The 22531-nt window shown below is 44.5% G+C and overlaps 2 protein-coding genes across 7 annotated transcripts in view; one reads left to right on the top strand and one right to left on the bottom strand.

The window, feature by feature from the left end:
* TMEM202 (transmembrane protein 202) overlaps positions 1 to 1164 on the bottom strand; it is a 28795-nt gene extending 27631 nt beyond the window's left edge. Inside the window, exon 1 of the transcript XR_012415143.1 lies at positions 1010 to 1164. The gene's annotated coding sequence lies outside the window, so the exon portion shown is untranslated. The remainder of the gene's footprint in view (positions 1 to 1009) is intronic.
* A 269-nt stretch (positions 1165 to 1433) lies between these two features.
* The window catches only part of HEXA (hexosaminidase subunit alpha), a 54349-nt gene continuing 33251 nt past the window's right edge, over positions 1434 to 22531 (top strand). For 3 of the 6 annotated variants that reach the window (XR_012415136.1, XM_045395683.3, XM_015452428.3), the window contains exons 1-2: positions 1434 to 1707; positions 21570 to 21662. Coding sequence is in view for 4 of the 6 variants with exons in the window: in XM_045395683.3 (XP_045251618.2) it covers positions 1455 to 1707; positions 21570 to 21662 (346 nt within the window). In the remaining 2 variants the exon portion in view is untranslated. Of the gene's footprint in view, positions 1708 to 21536; positions 21663 to 22531 lie in introns of all 6 variants that reach the window. The other 3 variants (XR_012415135.1, XM_045395682.3, XM_045395684.2) reach the window with 1 other exon arrangement.

Genomic DNA, 22531 nt, shown 5'->3' with positions numbered 1-22531 from the left:
ATGTATAACTAGCAATTAGGTACCTACGAGCTGAATATAAATTATCATGATTTCAATTTCAGTAGCCCTTGGTTTTTGAGAAAGGGTTTCACTATATTGCCCAGGCTAAACTTGAACTCCTTGGTTCAAGTGATCCTCCCGCCTTAGCCTCCTGAATAGCTGGGAGTAGCTGGGACTACAGGGATGTGTTATCATGCCCAGTGAAAGCCCTTAATTTTAAAAGTTCATTTTCCTGATCTTTACATGTATTTTAATACTAATATTAAATTTAAAAATTTTAAAAAGTACCTACTAACTAAATAATGCCACCCAATAACAATAGCATTATTTGTATTATGTTCTGGTAACATAGTGAACAAGGAAGACAGGGTCTCTGATAACTGTGGAATTCTCCTTGATCACTTCTCAAGCCTCTCTTCTGGATACCCACTATTTCTTGGATCTACAGCGCTTTTCCTTCCCTACTTCTGTAGTTCAGTCTCTCCTTATTCTCTACCTCCAATAAAAAGGGGCCTCCTAACTGGTTTTTTATGCAACTATTCAACATGGTATTTCTAAAATGCAGATCTTTCGGGATGATTTTCAATTGCTCAGAGAATAAATTCCTCGACTTCCTATGTAAGGCCCTGCAGGACCAGGCCCCTGTCCTTATCTCTGAGCACTCTCCATCTTGCACCCAAAGGCCCAGCAATATCTTACTGCTTTCAGTAAATACACACCGGGGTATGTGGGGTTTTGTCTGGGGAAAGGGGATGTGAGTTGCTAACTAAGAGATTTATAGTCAATCTTGAAGGGAAGAGCTCATATCGGAGGCAATGGAATGCCTCGAGCTGGCTCTGAAAGTACACATTTTTTCCAGTCATAAGTAGATCACACTTTTGTGATCTTGTGATCCCCTCTCTAGCAGAGCCGTGCAGACTACCCACTTCCAGCCCATTCTTGCCCCACGAAATTTCACATCACAACGACTTGTGGTTTTAATCCTCCGTTTTTCTGCTGCTGAACTTACTTCAGCCTGGGAAGTCCTTTACCTCCCAGTAGGCCTGGCGAGCTCCATCACAACATTCAAGATTCACCCTGGAGCCATCTGGGAAACTTTCTTTTCCAGCTCGCCCTGCGTCCTCGCCTCCCCACCCCGTGCTTCTCGAGTCGGGTTAGCTGTCTAGTTCCATCAGAGACCGCACGGCCGCAGGGGTGGCCGGTTATTTACGGTTCTACTGGGCCCGACAGGCGTCTGGGGAGCCGAGCAGTTGCCGACGCCCGGCACTATCCGCTGCATGCAGCAGGAGCCTCACGTTCAGGCCGGAAGTGAAAGGGCAGGGAGTGGGTCCTCCCGGGGTCGCAGGCGCAGAGCGGCCTCTGGTCACGTGATTCGCCGATAGTCACGCGGGCGCCGCTCACCTGACCAGGGTCTCACGTGGCCAGGCCTCTCCGAGAGGGGAGACCGGCGGGCCATGGCAAGCTCCAGGCTTTGGTTTTCGCTGCTGCTGGCGGCAGCGTTCGCAGGACGGGCGACCGCCCTCTGGCCCTGGCCTCAGAACATCCAAACCTCCGACCAGCGCTACGTCCTTTATCCGAACAACTTTCAATTCCAGTACGATATCAGCTCCGCCGCGCAGCCTGGCTGCTCGGTCCTCGACGAGGCCTTCCAGCGCTATCGTGACCTGCTTTTCGGTTCCGGGTCTTGGCCCCGTCCTTACCGCACAGGTCAGTCGAACTTGTCCCGCCCTGTTCCCGGGCCCTGAGAGAGCCTGCCTGGGGACAGCTCCCCCAGGGCTACAGAGACGCCCTCTGGGCTTTTGCCCAGCCCTCTGATCACAAGCACTCCACTTCCTCCTCGAGCTGTATTAGGTTTACATCCAAAGATAACTACTATAGGACTACGGTTCAATCAGGAGATTAATTTATGGAAAATACTGTGCCAGCAAAAATCTTAGGTGATGCTTCTGACCGTGTTCAAGCTGTCCAGGGTCCTAGTGAGGCTGTGACCAAGGGCTGGGTAGAGGAGACCAGAGAAAACACTCAAAATTGGGGAGACATAATACAAGAACTATGCAAGGTTACATACAAGTGTCTGGCACATAGAATGTTTGGTGGGCGGATCACGAGGTCAGGAGTTCGAGACCAGCCTGACCAACACCGTGAAACCACGTCTCTACCAAAAATACAAAAAATTAGCCGGGCGTGGTGGTGCGCGCCTGTCGTCCCAGCTACTCAGGGTGCTAAGGCGGGAGAATCGCTTGAACCCAGGAGGTGGAGGTTGTCATGAGCCGAGATCGCGCCACTGCACTCCAGCCTGGGCAGCAGAGCGAGACTCCGTCTCAAAAAAACAACCCCCCCCCCAAAACAAAACAAGTATAAACTGTGAAAGAAGTCATAGAACATAAGGAAGTGAGTTTCCAGCGGCTACTTGGAATGGGGTGGTGCATGTAATTAGCCGGGACTGAAAAGAGGGTATTACAGGCAGGAAGAAGGGATTGAGCAGAGACACAAGGAGTTATGATTGAGCCCAAATTTCAAGTCTAGTGGATGTGATGAGTGGGTTCTGGGGATTGAGGAGGGATGAGGGTGGGGAAAATGTGGGGTTAAAGAGGTCAAGAGCACTTTAGTCATTGGTTTGATATAAAATGGAAGGGGCTAACAGTTTTCTTTTAGGCAGCTATGTAATCAGTACTGAAAATTGCATTTGAGGATAATTATTCCACAGCACATGTATAAGTCGAGTCAACAATGTAAAGGAATACAATTCTGCTGCATGGGTTCAAAATTTAGAAGTTTCTTGATAATCTCCTGGAATCTAGCTCTTTGGTTATATTGTATAGATGTTATGGGGGTGGGAGCCACATTTACAGTTGAGTCATATAGTAATATTTTATATGATGTTTCAAGTGTGTTTAAATTACTTCACAAAAGTTATCATTTGATATCTAGAATTAAAAGCATTTAATTAAACACATGACATTTGATTTAGGGAAAGAAGTACAATCTCAGCATCAGAGTAGTCCTTAACTGGTAAAATGCATTAAGCTGGAGAGGATAAGAGGCCTGCTCTTGAGTGTGGTAGATCACATTTTCCTCTGAATCCTGCATGACAAATAATAGAGAGCCTTACACAAGATTGGCACTCAGAATATGTTGATTTGGGTTATATAAGAGTTTGAGCCTGGTTTATGGGGTTAAAAAAAGATCCTTCTAACTGCTATGTGTCAATCCCAGTGCTGAGCACGCTGAAGGTTACAAGAAAAGTCTTAAGACCTAGCCCTAGACTCTATAGTTCAATTGCGGAAACAAGAAAATATGAAACAGTGGTACACAGTGAATTATAAGATGCTCAAAAGCTTTGTAGGTTGTTTACTAATACTGTATACATGAGAATAATTCCTTTCCTTTTTTTTTTTTTTGAGACGGAGTCTCGCTCTGTTGCCCAGGCTGGAGTGCAGTGGCCAGATCTCGCCAGGCTAGTTTTTTGTATTTTTTTAGTAGAGACGGGGTTTCACCATGTTAGCCAGGATGGTCTCGATCTCCTGACCTCGTGATCCGCCCGTCTCAGCCTCCCAAAGTGCTGGGATTACAGGCTTGAGCCACCGCGCCTGGCCTTTTTTTTTTTTTTTTTTTTTTGAGATGGAGTCTTGCTTTATCACTCAGCATACACTGAGGCTGAGTACAGTGATACGATCTCAGCTTACTGCAACCTCCGCCTCCTGGGTTCAAGCGATTCTCCTGCGCCAGCCTCCCGCGTAGCTGGGACTACAGGTGTTCGCCACCATGCCCAGCTAATTTTTATATTTTTAGTAGAGATGGGGTTTCACCGTGTTGGCCAGGCTGGTCTCGAACTCCTGGCCTCAAGTGATCCACCCGCCTTGGCCTCCCAAAGTGCTGGGATTATGGGCATGAGCCACCGCGCCTTGCCTAATTCCTATACTTCTAAATTAGGCCTTCACCTCCATTGCTATAGTACCATAGTTTAATCAAGTTGATAGAAATGGAGAGATTGTGAGACAATGAAATACTATAAATTCCCTAACGAAAGAGATTTAGAGCCAGATAAATTCAATAAGATGTTTATTTCCATATATTACCTTCCTGTAAGTTCATTTGCTTTATTAGTTGAGGGTTCTTGTCCTTTGAGAGAAAATGAAGACTGGGTTGGGTGAACATTACTAAAGACTTAAAAGTAACTTCTTTCTCTATTGTTCTTCCCATGGAGTCTTGCCTTTGGAACATAGTTTCCTGTGGAGGCTTTTAGGTGACTTTAAGCTAAAATCCTAGTTCTGCAGAAACAAGGATGAAGCAATAGCATGGGAAGCAAATAGAGGGAAAGCAGTACCAACAAGGCTGAAGCCAGAATACATTCCTTTATGAGTCTGATTTTAGTAAAGAAGGCAACATATGCAGGTTAAATCTTAACTAACAGATTTCCGTCCTCTTCCTCCAAACAGCTTAATTGTAGGTTCTGGGTCAGTGGGTTTTGTTTGTTTGTTTTTATTTTTTTTTGAGACAGTCTTGCTTAGTCACCCAGGCTAGAGTGCAGTGACACAGTCTTGGCTCAGTGCAACCTCTGCCTCCCGGTCTCAAGCGATCCTCCCACCTCAGCCCCTTGAGTAGCTGGGACCACAGGAGCATGCCACCACACCTGGCTAATTTTTGTATTTTTTGTAGACGGGGTTTCACCATGTTGCCCAAGCTGGTCTCCAATTCCTGAGCTCAAGTGATCCCCTTGCCTTGGCCTACCAAAGTCCTGGGATTACAGGGTGGAATGAGCCCCCCTGGCCGACCCAGTGTTTTTCATTAAGCAGTGCAACTTCTGGTTTTGATCTAAACCTGAAACTAAGAATTCATACTCCCTTTTCTGGAAAACAAGTCTGGTATTGAGGTTCAGTTCTATTTTGAATTCACCTTCAAGGGTTAGTCCCACCAGTTGCTAAATGTTCTGTGAGGGTGTTTAGTATTTGCCACCTTTCTTTGTCATTGAAAGGTGTTTCTACCAGTTGGAGGGTGTGTGTTGCATGTTGTTGAACCTGTTAAATAGACTTGTTTTAGGAACTAGATACTTGAATGAATCTAGTTCCCTGTGTGATTATTAAGCCACATCCTGTTTGCAAAGCAAAGATGTGATCATTTGGAATTTGGAATGGCACCCATCTAATGTTGCTCCAGACACTTAATAAGCATTGTGTGGAGCATGGTGATTGATGGAGCTGATAAAGCCCAGATTTTTCCAAGTAAAGTGGCTAAGTCTGTTTCTGCCATTTGACTGCGTTTTTTTTTTCTTTTTCTTTTTTTTTTTTTTTTTTTTTTTTTGAGATGGAGTCTTGCTCTCTTGCCCAGGCTGGAATGCAGTGGTGTGATTTTGACTCACTGCAACCTCCACCTCCTGGGTTCAAGCGATTATCTTGCCTCAGCCTCCCAAGTAGCTGGGATTACAAGCGCCCACCACCATGCCTGGCTAATTTTTTATTTTTTAGTAGAGACGGGCTTTAGTAGTGACAGGGTTTCACCACGTTGGCCAGGCTGCTTTCGAACTTCTGGCCTCATGTGATCTGCCCACTTCAGGATTACAGGTGTGAGCCACTGTGACTGGCCATTCTTCTTTGCTTTTCCTGAAACTGATTGATAGAAGTCATAGTATATCATAGATATTATAAGGTTCCCATCCTGGTCTGATGTTCACCTGCACATCTCTATGAGTTGCTGAGGATGCCATTGTCCTTGAACAGAATAATCCTCTTTCCCTTCTCCAGCCCTTTTATTCTGGAATGGAAGATGATTATATGAGAATCTGTATCCTTCTACAGCTTTTATCAATATTTGATTTGCTCATCTTCAGATATGAAAGAAGTGACTGGGTTAATAAGTGGCATAGTTCAGTATAATCTGGCTCTCCTAAAATACCTTCTTTGGCCTTTTCTTCTATATCTGGAACGTTGTAGATATGTAGTTATTATTTGTAGAATATATTAACGTTAAAGAGCTACTTTGTGTAAATATTTGTAAGAAGGCTTTATGGGTTTGGGTTTTGTTTTCTTTCTTTTCTTTTTTTCTTTTAGAGACAGGGTCTTGTTTTGTCACCCAGGCTGGAGTGCAGTGGCACAAACACAGCCCACTGCAGCCTCGACCTCTGAGGCTCAAGCTGTTCTCCCATCTCAGTCTCCTGAGTAGCTTGGACTCCAGGTGCACAGCTAATTTTTGTAGAGATGGAGTCCCACTGTGTTGCCCCAGCTGATCTCAAACCCCTAGGCTCACCCAGTCTGCCTGCTTCAGCCACCCAAAGTGTTGGGATTACAGGTCTGAGAAGATCATCAGAAAGATATGATTTGCAGTTTTTCATTGAGGATTGCCTTTCCTTTCAGGTTTCCAATTTGGAGTGTAAGTGTGTGATTCTGGGCAAAGGATAATCACACTGTGCTGCTTATTGTGTGATCCCAACTTGTGCTGCTCTTAACTCAGCACACAGTGGGAGATGCATTGGGATTGCGTGTAGGAGGGAAACAGACAAGGTCAGGCAGCTGGGCTGGGGAGAAAGAATAATGCTGATTAGTTCTCTCCACTTTAATTAGGCTAGTGGCTAAGTATACTTTAACCTTTCCCACGGCAAAGACAAGGCATATTCCTGCCAAAGGCATGGTTGCCACTAAGTTTATTGTTTTGAAAGCAAAGAGGAAGAAAACAACATGGGAAGAAGGTTTTGTAGTAGAATTACTTTTCTTGTGAAGGGGTATGTGGAGAACAGAGGGATACATAGGAGAAATACAGTGATGAATAAATTTTCTTTAGAAAAAAGGTGATGGCAGAAGCACAGTTTTTAGTTGAAGGGCAAAATAAGTGTCGTATTTGATTTTGAATCCCAGGGCCTAGATTAGCTCGGCCCGCAGTCTTCTCACAGCCCTGTTTTTTTCTTTTCTTTTCTTTCTTTTCTTTTTTTTAAAGAAACAGGTCTTTCTCTGTCATTCAGACTGGAGTGCAGTGGCGTGATCGTGGCTTACTGCAACCTCGAACTCCAGGACTCAAGCAATCTTCCTGCCTCACTCATGAGTAGCTAGGACTACAGGCGTGTGCCACTGCACCCAGCTAATTTTTTTTATTTTTTACATTTTGTAGAGATGGGGGTCTTAGTATATTGCCCAGGCTGGTCTTGAACCCCGCTGGCTTCAAGCGATCCTCTTGCCTCGGCCTCCCAGAGTGCTGAGATTACAGGTGTGAGCCACCATTTATTACCTGAAGCATGATACTTTTCCAGTATCCCTGGATAGTACTGAGTCCAAGAAGCTAAACTTGATCAAGGTGTATGTGGGTAGCCTAGCCCTGGTTTATAAAAAATTCGAGTTTTATTTCCATGAGCTGTAGGTATTCCCCTGCCTTGGATATTCTGTTTGAACACAGTATACGTGTATTAGGGTCTGGAACATGATTTATTGAGGAGTCAGCCAAGAAAGTGTTTATTAACCCCTTAACTATGTGCCTTCAGACTAATTGCCTAATTTCCAAGCTGTTGCTGCTACTTCCTTCTTTTTTTTTTTTTAAACTCTGCCTACCTTCCAGACATTTCTAAGGATAACAAGAAAATAGTTATGTTTTTTCAGTCTTTGAAGGAGGCTATAATAGTGGGAAGAACTTGGTGATTTTAAAAATAAAACAATAAAAATTAAAAGTCCGAGCCCCAGAGATGCCCTTCCTTCCATTTCCTTCTACCCCAGTTCCTTACCTCCAAACAGAAGCAAGAAGCATAGCATTGGAAGGTTTTTGACAATGGATACCTGTTGTTTTGTTGTTGTTTGTTTGTTTTTAACAATCTCATGCTAGAGCATGTTGTCTGTTTCTTAGCCTGTTAAAGGCATAAGCCTCAATCCCTTTCCTGTTGATTATATAGAGGGAAAGGAGTTTTACTGCCTTATCAGTACTTCTTTTAAGAAATAAAACTGGGCATGGTGTCTCATGCCTGTAGTCCCAGCTACTCCGGAGGCTGAGGTAGGAGGATGGCTTGAGCTCAGGAGGTGGAGGTTGCAGTTAGCCAAGATCGTGTCATTGCACTCCAGCCTGGACAACAGAGCCAGACCTTGTCTCAAAAAAAGCAAACAAATAAACAAAAACCCAGAAACAAAAACAAAAGAAGGGTCACTCTTACGTTTCTGCAGTTTCCTAAATTTCTTTTCCTGGCCCTGAAAATAAGTGATAAAATAGAATCAATTTGCATCATCCTCAGGAGGTTCCACAACCTTTGTGGAGCCAGTGACGACAAAGTCAGCGGAAGAAAGGAGGTTGGGTCCGTAGGGGTCAGAGAGGTGTATGTTTGAAGAGTTTTCTGTGGTGTGAGCTGTCTCAAGGTTTACATGTTCACAGTCTATTGTAATACCAAAATGAATTCTATTTTCTTCTCTATTCCTGGTTGTAATGAACAAAACCATTATTGGGTCAGGAACTTCAGTCTTCTCTCTTCTTGTCCTTTGTTCCTGTTTTAAGCTATGGCATTTGCTTAAGCTTCCTGGCCACACACTCAGCCCTGATCCCCAGCCAACTTTGGTATGCTATTGTTGTGTCCACATCTTGAAGCTGGTTAGGCTTGGGTGTGGTGTGGAGCTCCTTCCTGTGGAAGTGTATACTCAAATGCAGGACGTATGGGTGCTTGTCAGCTTGTCACCTGTTAAGCAGCCTTCCCCTTCTTTTGTAAAACTCTTCGGATTGAGGGGGTAAGGGGGATGACTTACCAGATACACTGTGTTATACATGAACAGTTTAACTACTGTACTGTTTGTTCAACCTTGTCCTTGTTGTAACTAGGATTCCACATTAGTGGCTTTGTTGTTTTGCCTGGAGCTGCAGTCCTAGGTTGGGGGAGATTCAGAGTTCTAAGGCTATGTCGCTTTTGTATGTTGAAGTGTCAGCCTGTTCACATACTGAATGGCATCTCACAATAGTGAAGCCTTCAGTCTCCTATAAGAGGCTCATGAAAAACCCTTCATGAAGCTGCTCCTAGAGTGTGGCTTTGCCATAGATGACCCTACCCCAGGACTCCTCTGGCCAAATGAGAGAATCGAGGTTTGCTGGGGCAAAACTGTCTTATTGGGAAAAGGGAAGTAGAACACGGAAGGAAACTAGCATTTATTGTCTGGCACTTGATGTATGTTATTGCCCTTTCATCTTCATAACAGCTCTGTGAGGTCAGTGTTATCCGAATCTTTGAGAATGGAGACATAGAAGCTAAGTAACATGCCCAGGGTTACACAGTTTGTAGGGGTGGAGCAGAAATTCCAGTATGCATAAATTTTGCTCCTGTCACTGTACAGTCTTGTGGCATACTCATACACGCCTTTGTCAATCCAGTTAGCAATTTGGAAAACTACTGGCCTCTGGCAGGATTAAGCTCTAATCATATCTTAGCATTAATTACTTCAAATAGGTAATAACTTCTAACATCTAGTTACTCAATAGCACTCAGGTTATGAATATTTTGATCCCTGGCCCATTGTTACCAGATTCCAGTAGCATTTCTTTCTTCCTTCGCATCTATTCTTAGTACAAGTAGTATTTATTAAGTAACTTTAATTGTCAATAGTACTAGGGCCAAGAAATATTAAGTTGAACTGCCCTGTCCTTAAAGTATTTACAGTTCCTGGAAGTGGGGATACAGACAGACAGGGTGTGATATTTTTCTATAATAACTGAAGCACAAAGTACTTTGGGAGTGCAGAAGAGGAACACCCGACCTAAGTGTGTGGAGGGGAAAGGAGAAGGTGCATATTGAAAAGGCTTTCCTAGAGAGCTGTTGAAGGAGGTCTAAAAGTAGAAGTTGGTGGGGGTGAAGATAGTATTCCACATAGAAGGAACTGCACGTGGAAAAGGCCTACAGGTGAGAAGCCTTCATGCCATATTCAAGGAATTCAAGGTGTCTAGCTGAAATACACAACTCTAGGGTGGATCAGCAAGTTCTGAAGCTAAAGAGGAGATAGATGGAAAGGTCATGAAATGACCTAATAAGCCCTGGTAAGGAATGGAGCTTTATCCTAAGGTCAAAGAAGGCCAGTAAAGTGCAGTCAACAGGATAAGTGATGTGACTAAACTCTGGCTACATTGGGGCTTGCTGTAGAGTGGGATTAGAGGCAGGAAACCCAGTTAAAAGGCTGCCAATAGTGATCTAAATAAGCGAATAGTGGCTGAAGTTGGGTTGATGGCTGTAAGGACAGAGAAAACTAGAAAGACTGAAGAGAGATTTAGGAGATGGCTGCTTGGAAGTGGGAGTTAGGCTGGAGGGAAAGGGTGCTGAGGATGACTCCCAGATTTCTCACTTAGCGGTTTGAATGTTGGCTCTCGTTCACTTGTGCTGCCATTAACAAAGATAGGGAAAATAGTAGGAGAGGAAGGGAAGGAGTAAAAAGAGAGCTAAATTGGCCAGTCGTGGTGGGTCATGCCTGTAATTCCAGCACTTTGGGAGGCTGAGGCAGGCGGATCACCTGAGGTCGGGAGTTCAAGACCAGTCTGACCAACATGGAGAAAACCCCATCTCTACTAAAAATACAAAATTAGCTGGGCATGGTGGCGCATGCCTGTAATCCCAGCTACTCCGGAGGCTGAGGCAGGAGAATCGCTTGAATCCAGGAGGCAAAGGTTGTGGTGAGCCGAGATTGTGCCACTGCACTCCAGCCTGGGCAACAGGAGCAAAACTCCATCTCAAAAAAAAAAAAAAAAAAGCGAAATTGATGAAGAGGTTGAGAGGTAGAGTGAGAATCATGAAAAGTAAATTTAATTTTGACGTGTTGACTATGAGGTATCTAGCAAGCAGTTAGCTATGTAGTACTAGAGCTTGGGAGAATGAGTTTGAACACTTCCCGAGGAGAAGAAGGTCCAAAAGGCAACCATAGGAGGGTGGTTGAGGAAGAGGAGGATGTTGTTGGATGACTGCTAAGCCAGAACATGGGTTAGTTCTTCCTCTTGGGTGTTAAAATCATCTAGGATAATAAGCAGCTTTGGGGTGGAGAGGAATACTGGGCACCAGGATCCAAAGTATTAAGTAAATAAGGTCAGGTGCAGTGGCTCATACCTGTAATCCCAGCACTTTGGGAGGCTGAGACAGTTGGATCACTTGAGGTCAGGAGTTCGAGACCAGCTTGGCTAATGTGGTGAAACCCCGTCTAATTTGTAAACATACAAAAATTAGCCGGGTGTGGTGGTGCACACCTGTAATCCCAGCTATTTAGGAGGCTGAGGTAGAAGGATCACTTGAGCCTGGGAGGTGGAGATTGCAGTGAGCCGAGATCGTGCCACTGCACCCCAGCCTGGGCAATGGAGTAGGACTCCATCTCAAAAAAAAAAAAAAATGAATAAAGAAGTGATCAGGAAGCTGCAGAGGGTTGTAACAAGGAGAGCTGGAAATTTAACAACTGGGTGACATGAACCACAGAAGAAACGTGTTTTATTTCTTGGTGGCGGTGGAATGGATGACCCAGAAGCAGCCCTATATCTCAACCCTGTGATGTGGGAGGTGGCTGCCTCTCAGAGCATGTTGTAGGGGAAGTGGTGTGTGGTATTCCTGGGGAGAGCCAGGCTTTGGTTAGGGAGGAAGTAGAAGAAGCTGAGTAATTAAATAGCTACACAATAAGATCTCAGAGGGTTTACAAGGTGAATGATATGTAGTACCTGTGGTCTGGTAGAGAAGAGGAAGCAACATGTATAAGAATAGAAGTACAGGACCAGAAGTGAGCAAAGGGGGTTATATATTGGGCAAAGTGACAAAATATGGTAGAGATATGACATGGTGGATTTCCCTGGCAATAAGATTGCCAAGAAAATAGATTCCAGAGACAAGCAAGCATGTGTATGTATGTGGGAATTTAATATATGATCAAAGAAGTATTTCCAATCAAAAGTGAAAAGATGTATTAGTCAATAAATACGTGAGGATAACTGGTTATCTAATTGGGAAAAAAAAATTCTTTACCTCATATCAAACTCAAAAGTAAATTCCAGGTATTAAAGATCTAAAGATGAAAGACCAAGTGTTAGGCAGAAATGAAGGACACTATTATTAAAATTTTAGGGGTAGAGGAGGCCTTTCTAAGTGAGCCAACAAAGAGACCATAAAGGAAAAGAGTCATAGCTTTGACTGCATAAAAATTAAAGCAAAAGAAAGCATAAGGTTAAAAAATAAAGGATAAAATGAGGCAGATATTTGTAACAAGTCAATAAAAGAAAAATAACTTCCCCCCCCCCCCCGAGACGGATTCTCGCTCTGTCGCCCAGGCTGGAGTGCAATGGTGCGATCTCAGCTCACTGCAAGCTCCGCCTCCCAGGTTCACGCCATTCGCCTGCCTCAGCCTCTTGAGTAGCTGGGACTACAGTCACCCGCCACCATGCCCGGCTAATTTTTTTTTGTATTAGTAGAGACAGGGTTTCACCATGTTAGCCGGGATGGTCTCAATCTCCTGACCTTGTGATCCGCCCACCTCGGCCTCCCAAAGTGCTGGGATTACAGGTGTGAGCCACTGCGCCTGACCAAGAAAAATAACTTTAAAAAGTAAAGAATTTGGCTAGTAGGTGCAAAGAAAGACTTGAGGCCAGGAGTTCAAGACCAGCCTGGGCAGCATAGAGAGACCCTGTCTCTACAAAAAAATAAAAATAAAAATTAGCCTGACATGCTGGTACACGCCTGTAGTCTTAGCTGTCTGGGAGGCTGAGGCAGGAGGATCACTTGAGCCTAGGAGATTGAGGCTGCAGTGAGCTATATTGGTGCCACTGCACTCCAGCCTGGGTGACAGAGCAAGGCGCTGTCTCAAAAAAAAAAAAAAAAAAATTAAAACTTAAAATTAAAAAAATACAAATTGAAATTGAAACAATTTTTTTTTTTGTTTTTTGTCTTTTTGTTTGTTTGTTTTTTTGAGACGGAGTCTTGCTCAGTCACCCAGGCTGGAGTGCAGTGGCGCGATCTCAGCTCACTGCAAGCTCTGCCTCCTGGGTTCATGCCATTTTCCTGCCTCAGCTTCCCAGGTAGCTGGGACTACAGGCACCCGCCACCAAGCCCAGGTAATTTTTTTGTGTATTTTTAGTAGAGACAGGGTTTCACCATGTTAGCCAGGATGGTCTTGATCTCTTGACCTCATGATCCGCCCGTCTTGGCCTCCCAAAGTGCTGGGATTACAGGCGTGAGCCACCGCGCCCGGCCTGTGTTTGTTTTTTCAAATCCAGCTGGCAACGGTGAAAAAGAATTGAGATGGTCTAGTGTTGGAAAGATGTGGAGCAATGGGCCCATATATGTGGATTTGGGTATAAGTCAGTACAGTAACTTGGAAGAGGAATTTGGCAGTATCAAAACCAAAACTTTCATATCTGTGGCCTAGCATTTCCACCTCCAAGAATTTATCCTACAGATACCTTTCACAATTGCTTATATACATATATATGAATATTTGTTTACTAGAGCATTGTTTATAATACTAAAAACTTAGAATAAATGTCCATAAACAGAAGAGAAGTTAGGTAAGTTAATGTATATCTCCTCATTGGAATTCTATTCAACATTTATAAATAAGGATGTAGATCTATATGTATATTGACATTAACAGATATACAGCTCATTTTGGTAAGGGGAAAAAAGTTACAAACTAATAGTATTAGGATCCCATTTTTGTTTTTGTTTTTTGTTTTTGGGTTTTTTTGAGACAGTCGCGCTCTATCACCCAGGCTGGAGTGCAGTGGCATGATCGCACGGCTCACTGCAACTGCCACCTCCCAGGTTCAAGTAATTCTCCTGCCTCAGCCTCCCAAGTAACTGGAATTACAGGCGCCTGCCACCATGCCTAGCTAATTTTTGTATTTTTAGTAGAGACAAGGTTTCACCATGTTGACCAGGCTGGGCTCAAACGCTTGAACTCAAGTGATCCACCTGCCTCAGCTTCCCAAAGTGCTGGGGTGACAAGTGTGAACCACCATGCCCAGGCCCATTTTTATTTTAAAAATTAATAAATTTATGTATTTACAAAAAATTGGAAAATTGTGCAAACTGTTATAACTAAAGGTATCTCTTGAGATCTAGAATTTTAGGGAGATGTTCTCTTTCCAGTGGGGATAGGATTGGGAGGGGCAGATCAGTTTTAAAAGTAGGGGGAAATAGAAAATTTTTAACTACAACTTTTCCCAAAAAAAAAAAAAGAGGTGCAACTTTTACCCAAAAAATATGTGATGGGAATGAGAGGAAGGAAGAACATTCAGGATTCACCTGTGGGCTGGAGAGAGTGATACTTCCAAGTAGGTATTAGTAGTCTGTGGAGGGTGAAGAATCTTGGGACTTGCAGGAGGCGGTACCATGATCTAGACTGAATTCAGCAGCACTAAGGAGAAGGCCCCAGCTCAGGGCAGCTGGCTTCACAGACTCCCACTTTGTTGGGATAAGAAGTTTGACAAGGTTGGCCTTGACTTGTCTCCTAGCCACACCAGTTCACTTCCCAGGCTTGGAATACCTTTTCTCCTCTTGGTAGCTTGGTGAATACCAATTCAGTGTTCAAGATCCCACTCAGAGGTCCCCTTCAATGTCAAGCCTTCCACCTTCGCTGGACGTGGCTATTAAATCTACCATAGCCCTTATCACAATGTTTGTGATCATTGTTTGTGTTTATCTCTCCTGCTAGATTGTGATCTCCTCAAGGGCAGGGACCAGGGCTTGTTTTTCTTTTTAACTGCCCCAGCACCTAGCACAGTTCCTAATGCACATTAAATGCTCAATATATCTTGGTTAGAATGAAGAAATGACTGGGAAGTGAATGATATAATGGGCTTTTATGAGGCTGAATATGGGGAGATGAAACCTGGATATGATGTTTATAAAGGTGAGAGGGGGAAGAGAACAAAGTGGGCATGGGAACAAACTTTGGCACCAGCCTAGGAGGGTACCAGGGGATATGGGGGCAGAGTAGACATTAAAGAGTGGGAAGGTGGCCAAGCCTGGGTTGCCTTTCTTAGTTTCCAATCCAGAAGCAAAATCAAGTACCACTTTATAACCGAAACCAATGTGGTTTTTTTTACATACTGCTAGGATTCTGTGAATCAAACACATTGATACGATAGAACTGTTTTGATTCAGGAGGGAACAGGGGTAGTGGAGGGAAAGGCTGTTTTGCACTGAGGTAAAGATTGATAGTTTCCAGGTTACCCTAATAGTTATTAGTTACCCTAATACAGCAATGAGTTCTTCCTTTCAGAGAAGTGGAAAGACCTAAATCTTGGAATTTATGGATCCAGAGGTCTTCAGAGCAGTGTCTGAAAAGGCAGTTTGTGTAAGTCTGGGTGTCTTAGCATCGCCCACCCCAGTCTCAGGATTTCAGAAATACTAGGTTTGAGGATATAAAAGTAATCTCTACATTAACTACTTGCTATTTATGCCTGATTGTCACATAGCACAATCATAACATTAAATATGCATTTTGTAAATTCCAACATCATTCATTTTTTCAGCAAACATGTATTGAATGACTGCCGTGTGTCAGGCACTGGGAATACAGAGACACTGAGATTGGTCCCTCCTGTTGAGGAACTCACAACCTAGGTGAGGAGCTAGACAAATAAACAGCATATCTTAAGATAAGTGTTTTGAAAAGTGTGTGTATACCTTGCTGCATGATTACATAGGAGGGTCTCTTAGGAAAGGGCAGGGAAATAACAGAAAAATTTCCTAAAAGGAAAACAGAGCTGTTTCTTAATTGGGAGAGATGTGGAGGGAAGGCAAAGTTTGTTTCAATTGGAGGAAGCAATATGTGCAAAGAAAAATATGGAGAAAATATGGCATTTTCAGGACAGAGTTCATTGTTCATTGTGAGAGTTCCTGCACAGGAGCAGAAAAAGACAAGGCATTTTCTTATGATTACCCAGTGAATTCTGGACTTGATTCTGAAAGCTGTGGGAGCCATTGGAAGATTTTAAGCAGAGATTGTCATGCTCCTATCTTCATATTCTAATATCCCTGAGGATAGTAGATTGACATGGGTATTCCTGGAGGCAGGGGAAGATTGCCTGGGAGATTTTTTTATAGTCATCCAGGTGAGAAATTACAAGAGGCCGAATTAAGGCTTTGGCCCAGTGGGGTTGGGAAAATGGCGATGTGTTAAGAGATTATAAGTATTGTGTAATTGTAAGACTTTTAAGAAGTCTTTTTACTGTTGTAATCTCAGTGCTTAACAGAATGTTTGAGCTAGCAGACAGTCTGTGAATGTTATTTTGAGTTAATGAACTTGTGATCTACTCAGTGAGATGGAAGGTGTAGAAGAAGGAGATTTCTGGTGTAGGTGAATAGATGGGGCTGTTATCAAAGTGAGAGAGAGGATCAGCCAGGAGGAGGAATGAAGAGTTAGGTTAGTCTTGTGTTGAAGATTCAAGTGGCGTTTGAGACATTTGCGTGGAGGCATACAAGTCTAGAGCTCCAGAAGAGCTGGCTTGGAAAGATAGATTTGGGAGTCATTGGCCTGCTGTGGGAGTGGATGGCATTGTCTAGGGAGAGTGTAAGGGAAGGGAAAAAGAGAAGTTTGGAGCCTTGGACACCCTGGGTAACACTAGCACATTGGGGTTGGTGAAGGAGAAGTAGAATGAAGAAGCATATTCAAGGAGTTAGAAGGAAAACCAAGAGAGCACTGTCCCCTAAGCTAAGGGAGTTTAGTTTCAAGAAGGTCAGGGATGTCTGATGCTGTCAAGAGGTCCCAGAAGGAGTGAGTGGTTTCTATGAGCTCTCTGACAGCAGGGATTTTTGTCTGTTTTGACCACTGCTGTATCCCCAGCACTTACTATGTGTCCCCTGGCACATAGTAAGCATTCAGTAAATTACTGTCGAATGAATGAATGAATTGAAAAGAGTCCCTTGAATTTGGTTACAGAACCACAGGACTTTGGTGAAGCCATTTTGAGAGAAGTGGTGGTGAAGGAAGCCAGATTATAGTGGATTGAGGAATAGATAGGTTGTAAGGAAGCAGCTACGAAGAGAATACTAAGCATAACCAACATCATGAGCACTTACCATGTGCCAGGCCCTGAGCTAAGCACTTTACATGTGTTAACTCATTTAACCTTCCCAGCAGCCCAGTTATATAGGTATTATGACCCCCATTTTACAGTTGAGGAAATTGCAGCTTAGAGAGGGTAAATAACTTGCCTAGGGAAGGCCTGCAGCTAGAAAGTGTTAGAACCAAGATTTGGATCCAGATCTGTCTTCCTTTGGAGTTCAGGTCCTTAGCTGCCTAGGCTACATTTCCTCTAGAGTGTCTTTGTGGCAGGAAGGCAAAAGAAACAGTGAGTGTTTGAAGTGACATGCAGTTGAGACCAGGAAGATTGCAAACATTTTAATGCTGATGAGAGTTGAAAGAAATAATCTGAAGGCTTTGGGAAAAGGGGAAATAATTTATACGAGAGGAGACTGAGAAGAGCTCCAGAGCACAGGGAAAAGGAAACCCCTTCCATCAAGGTGAAGGTCTGGGAAAAGGGTACAGGCGGGTGTGTGTGTTGCAGATATTTTTGTCAGCAGGGAGAGGGGAAGAGGGTAGGGATAGTTGAAAGTTCTCTTCTGATTGTCTGCTGAGCATAAGGGAGGTGGTGATCAAGTAGACTTGAGGAAGGTGTAGAAAATAGAATGAAGCAAAGGTGGAGATAGAAGATTTTCAGGGTAGCATCACAGGCCCAGCCAAGATAGAGACCATGATTTTTGCAGTGGTCCAATCCTGCTCTTTTGTGACTTTTCTCCCTTCCCTCCAGTAGGGTACAGTAGCCAGGGTCGGGGCACAGCCGGCAGATGTTAGATTGATCCAGGGTTGAAAGTTTTGCCCATTGGTTGTGACAGCAGAAAAGAGGCAGATCGCTGAGAGTATTGGCTAGATTGTGTTTGAGGTGATGGATCACTACACATAGGCCAGCAGGGAAGGAAGCAAGGATGAGAGAGGACTGAGAACAGAAGGGAAATAGAGGGGTCATAGTACTGGAGTCTGGAGAAGGTTCAACAGTAGGACTTTGGTGGTAGGAGTGTCCTTGTTCTGAGAATTCCATGTCCGGAGATGACCTGTCTGTGATGAATAAGGCTAAGGCAAAATTACACTACAAGGTACTACAGGGGTAGAAAACTACCAGTGATGTTTATCTCTTTACTGAGGGGACTAAGGAAGGGTGCCAAAGATACTTTTTTTTTTAAATTGTAAACATTTTCTACTGTTTGGTAGTACTGTTTTATTTTTTTTTATTTTTATTTTTTTTTTTTTTGAGACAGAGTCTCAGTCTGTTGGCCAGGCTGGAGTGCAGTGGTGCAATCTCTGCTCTCTGCAGCCTCCGGTCTCTTGGGTTCAAGTGATTCTCCTACCTCAGCCTCCTGAGTAGCCGGGATTACAGGGCACACCACCATGCCCAGCTAATTTGTTTGTATTTTTAGTAGAGACCAAGTTTCACTGTGTTGGCCAGGCTGGTCTCTTAACTCCTGACCTTAAGTGATCCGCTCTCCTCAGCCTCCCAAAGTGCTGAGATTATGGACCTGAGCCACCACACCAGGCCTATACTACTGTTTTGATTTTTTAATTTCAGTGTACCCAAAGAGAAGAGTAGGTCTACATGAAAGCAGGGAGACGAGTGAGCTGCAGAGGTAGGAGGCTGTGGTCCTGGAATGGGACCCTGGAGTGTATTATCTGTCTGTGGAATCACAAGGTCTTAGATCTGAAGAGAAGTAGCTGGAATCTGGTCCCACCCTGCCATTGTTTACAGGGGAGGAAATGGGAGCCCTGAGACTTGCTCAGCTTGGCAGCAGCAAAACCAGAACCAGAAGCAGCCTGTCCTGATTTCCCAGCCCTCTGGTCTGTTTTTCATGCTGCCTCCTAAGCTCTGGAGGCTCCTCAATTTCCTGCTGTCCCAGCTGGACTCATAGCACATGTGCTCATGACATTGCTGGCTGACCGGGCTGTTTGCCATACCGTGCTTCCCACACATCAGTGCTTCTCAGTGTTCAGGTTGTGGGCGGGTGTGTGTAGAGGCAGCTGTACTACTGTCCCCTGCCTATTTCCTGCCCTCTTCATAGCCAGGCAGAGTAGCAACTTGGAGGCGGAAAGCCACAGTGGTGATACCCTATTTACATCATTTTCAGTGACCTAGTGTCCCTGCTGTTTTGCCAGCTCTCGTGTTGCTGCCTCCCCCAAACATCCCTCTCATAATTTGTTTAAACAGCAGCCATGCTCCTGTATATACGTCTTTCAGCCCAAACCCAGATGAGTCACTGAGAGAACTTCGGACAGGGATTCTTCACCATGAGATTATTGGCGGGGACTGGAAGAATTGTAATTCTGGAGAAACAGCCCTTAAATTAGGGGCATTGTTCTGGGGGAAAAAAGTGCTTTCCTATTCAGCAGATCTGGGGGGAGTCTGTGACTCTCCAAAAGACTACAGATTTAGGGAGTACAGTACAGGTGTGTTTTAGAAAAATAAATTTTAAAAAAACGAAAGATTAGGTATTTTTCTGTCTTCCAAGTAATAGTTCAGATAAACCTGGTGTTTGTGCAGCCTCTCTTGTTTTGTCATGAGGGCGGCGAGCCACGGTAGTTGCATATGGATTAGTTGTGATTTCTCCTTATGTGGCATGCTGAGCCCCAGTGGATTAGAACTAAAGCTCAGGACTTTGGCTGTCTTTTGGATGGCTGCCTGGGTAGATATGCAATGAGCTCTCCACACAATGATATTGGGGCTCCATGATGTCGTGGGGTTGGGAGTGGGGACAAGAAGGCAGAGGATGGGGTATAGTTTTTCCTCACCCTTGCTCCTAGGTTAAGTCCTCATTGGTCTCCCTGTAGAGTCTCCTGTGGAGATGGGTTTGTAGCCTGTCTGCTTGGATGGCCCTACAGACTCTGCCTTGAGTGTGGTCTTCGCCTTGAAGGTCTGCTTGTCCTTTGTGTTGTAACAATGTAATTTTAGGGTTTGAGAATGGAGTTGTGAATTGACCTGGCCCAGAGTTGCTTCAGATTCCCTCCTCTTTGCAGAATGGAGGCAGGTATTGGTGTGGGGATCCACGGTATTTACTGATAAAGGAAAGAATGTGTTTATTCATGATGGTAAGAAAGAACCCCTTATTGGCTTGCTTCTTGGCAGACCTAAGAGCTGAGATACAGCCATGTGGTAGTGCTCAAGAGGTCTGAGCAGGCTTCCTTGAGATGATCTGAGTGCTTGGATTCCCTCTGCCTGGAGATGGGTAATGTTTGAGATTCCAATTTGGTTCTGAATTCTCTCTCGTTGCCTTCTGCCAGGCCATCCTATCTCTGACATTGTAGTGCCATAAAAAGTCATGGATGTTGTGTTGCCAGTGGGATGAATGTTTCTCCAGGAAAGAATAGAATAGAGAGGGGTTCATTAAGTTAAGGCTTGGGGCTATAACATCAGAGCCATCCTGAAAATCACAGGGAAGAACCAGTAGGAGGGTGAGAAGAGACAGTGTATTCATATTTGGCTTGGCATTTTTTCTGCATAGGCAAGGGTCTCTAAAGCTATATTAGGTACTACGTTGGCTCATACTGGATGACCGTTCACTGTTAGGGCAAAATCTACCTTGGACAGAGAACCTGTTTGGGAAGAGGAAGGAAGGAAGCAAGATGGACTGGTGACCCTGACCTTCTCTGAGGTATCAGTTGCATCATTTCAGGCCTCCTCTGCATGTGAGATCCTTCTGTCATCTACTCCATTAGCTCCTAGGCTTTTGCAAAACTGGAAACCCTTCATCTGGAGCCCTCAAGAGCAGTACTACTTAATATGCCAATCTGCAATGAGATAAGAAGCATATGTACCAGAATGTAAAACTGATCTCTTCTTCGAGAAAATCTTGGCTGGGCGCAGTGGCTCAAGCCTGTAATTCCAGCACTTTGGGAGGCGGAGACGGGCAGATCACAAGGTCAGGAGATCGAGACCATCCTGGCTAACACGGTGAAACCCCGTCTCTACTAAAAAATACAAAAAACTAGCTGGGCGAGGTGGCGGGCGCCTGTAGTCCAGCTACTCGGGAGGTTGAGGCAGGAGAATGGCGTAAACCCGGGAGGCGGAGCTTGTAGTAAACTGAGATCCGGCCACTGCACTCCAGCCTGGGCAACAGAGCGAGATGGAAAATCTTGTATGAAAAAATGTTAGAACTAGACAGTGTGTTCACTCTGACATAATTGATTTACATTCAGGCTTCATGTAAGTTTTCTATATAGTGACCAACCAGTAACACAGTTTGCAAATTGGCAGCTAATCTGTAGACCACACTGAGAGTAGCATGCTCTAGAGCTGCCTCTCAGTCGGAAGCAGTTGTTGAGGTCATGGAATTGTTTGTTTGGTACAGGCCAAGGGCAGCCAGAAATATAGAGCCCTGGTTAAGAAGAGCTGTCACCCAGAGCATTCAGACATGGGTCAGGGTGGCTACTGAGGAGAAGAGGGGCACAACCAGAATGAAACAGCTGAACAGATGATCAGGCAGTACCTACACCAAGGGTAAATGCCATGTCCTCCCTTTACCACAGGCGTATGAGCTGGGGTACTAGAGCTAGGGCCTTGGTTTTGCTTGTTGCTTCTAATGGCAGGTTGGCCACACCAAGCTTACCCTGTCTTCCCAGGAAAACGGCATACACCTGAGAAGAATGTGTTGGTTGTCTCTGTAGTCACACCTGGATGTAACCAGCTTCCTACTTTGGAGTCGGTAGAGAATTGTAAGTATCATCCTGTTCCCTGTCTTAGAAGAGCAAGCACTTGTCTGAAGCTGTAACTCTGGATGGCCTGGCCTAAACTGCTGATGCTCGGCCTGGAGTCTCCCTTGACCATGGGGACCGAGGGTCACCAAGTGCTGAGAGCCATGGAAGATGAGTTTTTCCTATGCAGAAACTGAACCAGTGCTAAAGGTTGGCTGTGGAACATCGCACTGGCTCTTCACTGAGTCCCACAGGACACCTACCTGCTGGACAGAATACATTTCTATTTTAGGAAAGTGTATACTTTGCTAGTTTTCTCTAATAGACCGTTCATTGGGGAAACAAGGGGTTCTGGTCACTTATACTGAGATGAAGTTAAGTCATTAGTCCAGTGACCGCCTCCTGTCTTCCCTGAGCAGCATTTGGGGACTTCTCAGTCTCCAAAGTGAACATCTGAGTTTTGGCTTCTTCCTCACATTCTTGGAGGAAGTAGCTGAAGCACAGAGGAAAGGGAAAGGAGGGTGATTACAAAGGCATTGGCAGCATTGCATGCTGCACTCCCCCCTGCAGGCATCCCTGTTCCCTTTGCCAGGAGAAGACTTCCTTCATCTTTCTCCTGTGGAAACTGACCCATGAGGTAGGTGGTGCTTTGCACAGAACTCCGCTCCAGCCTGACTCTTGCTGTACGTCATCATGCAGGGTCTACAGAATCACTGTGGTGACCACCCTCCCGCTCTGGCCCCAGACCAGCCCATCCTATAGCTATCTTGCTCTGGGGACATCTCCTCATTGAAAGATTTTTTAAAATATATGGTCTTACTGTTTTTGTTTTTTTTTTAATCCAATGATTTATAGAATATCTGGTCTATAATCTGAGAATAGAAAACCTT

The sequence above is a fragment of the Macaca fascicularis genome, chromosome 7 (assembly GCF_037993035.2).
Source record: "Macaca fascicularis isolate 582-1 chromosome 7, T2T-MFA8v1.1".
Lineage (NCBI taxonomy): Eukaryota > Metazoa > Chordata > Mammalia > Primates > Cercopithecidae > Macaca > Macaca fascicularis.
The sequence above is the reverse complement of the archived record's forward strand: the minus strand, read 5'-3'. Positions and strand labels throughout refer to the sequence as shown.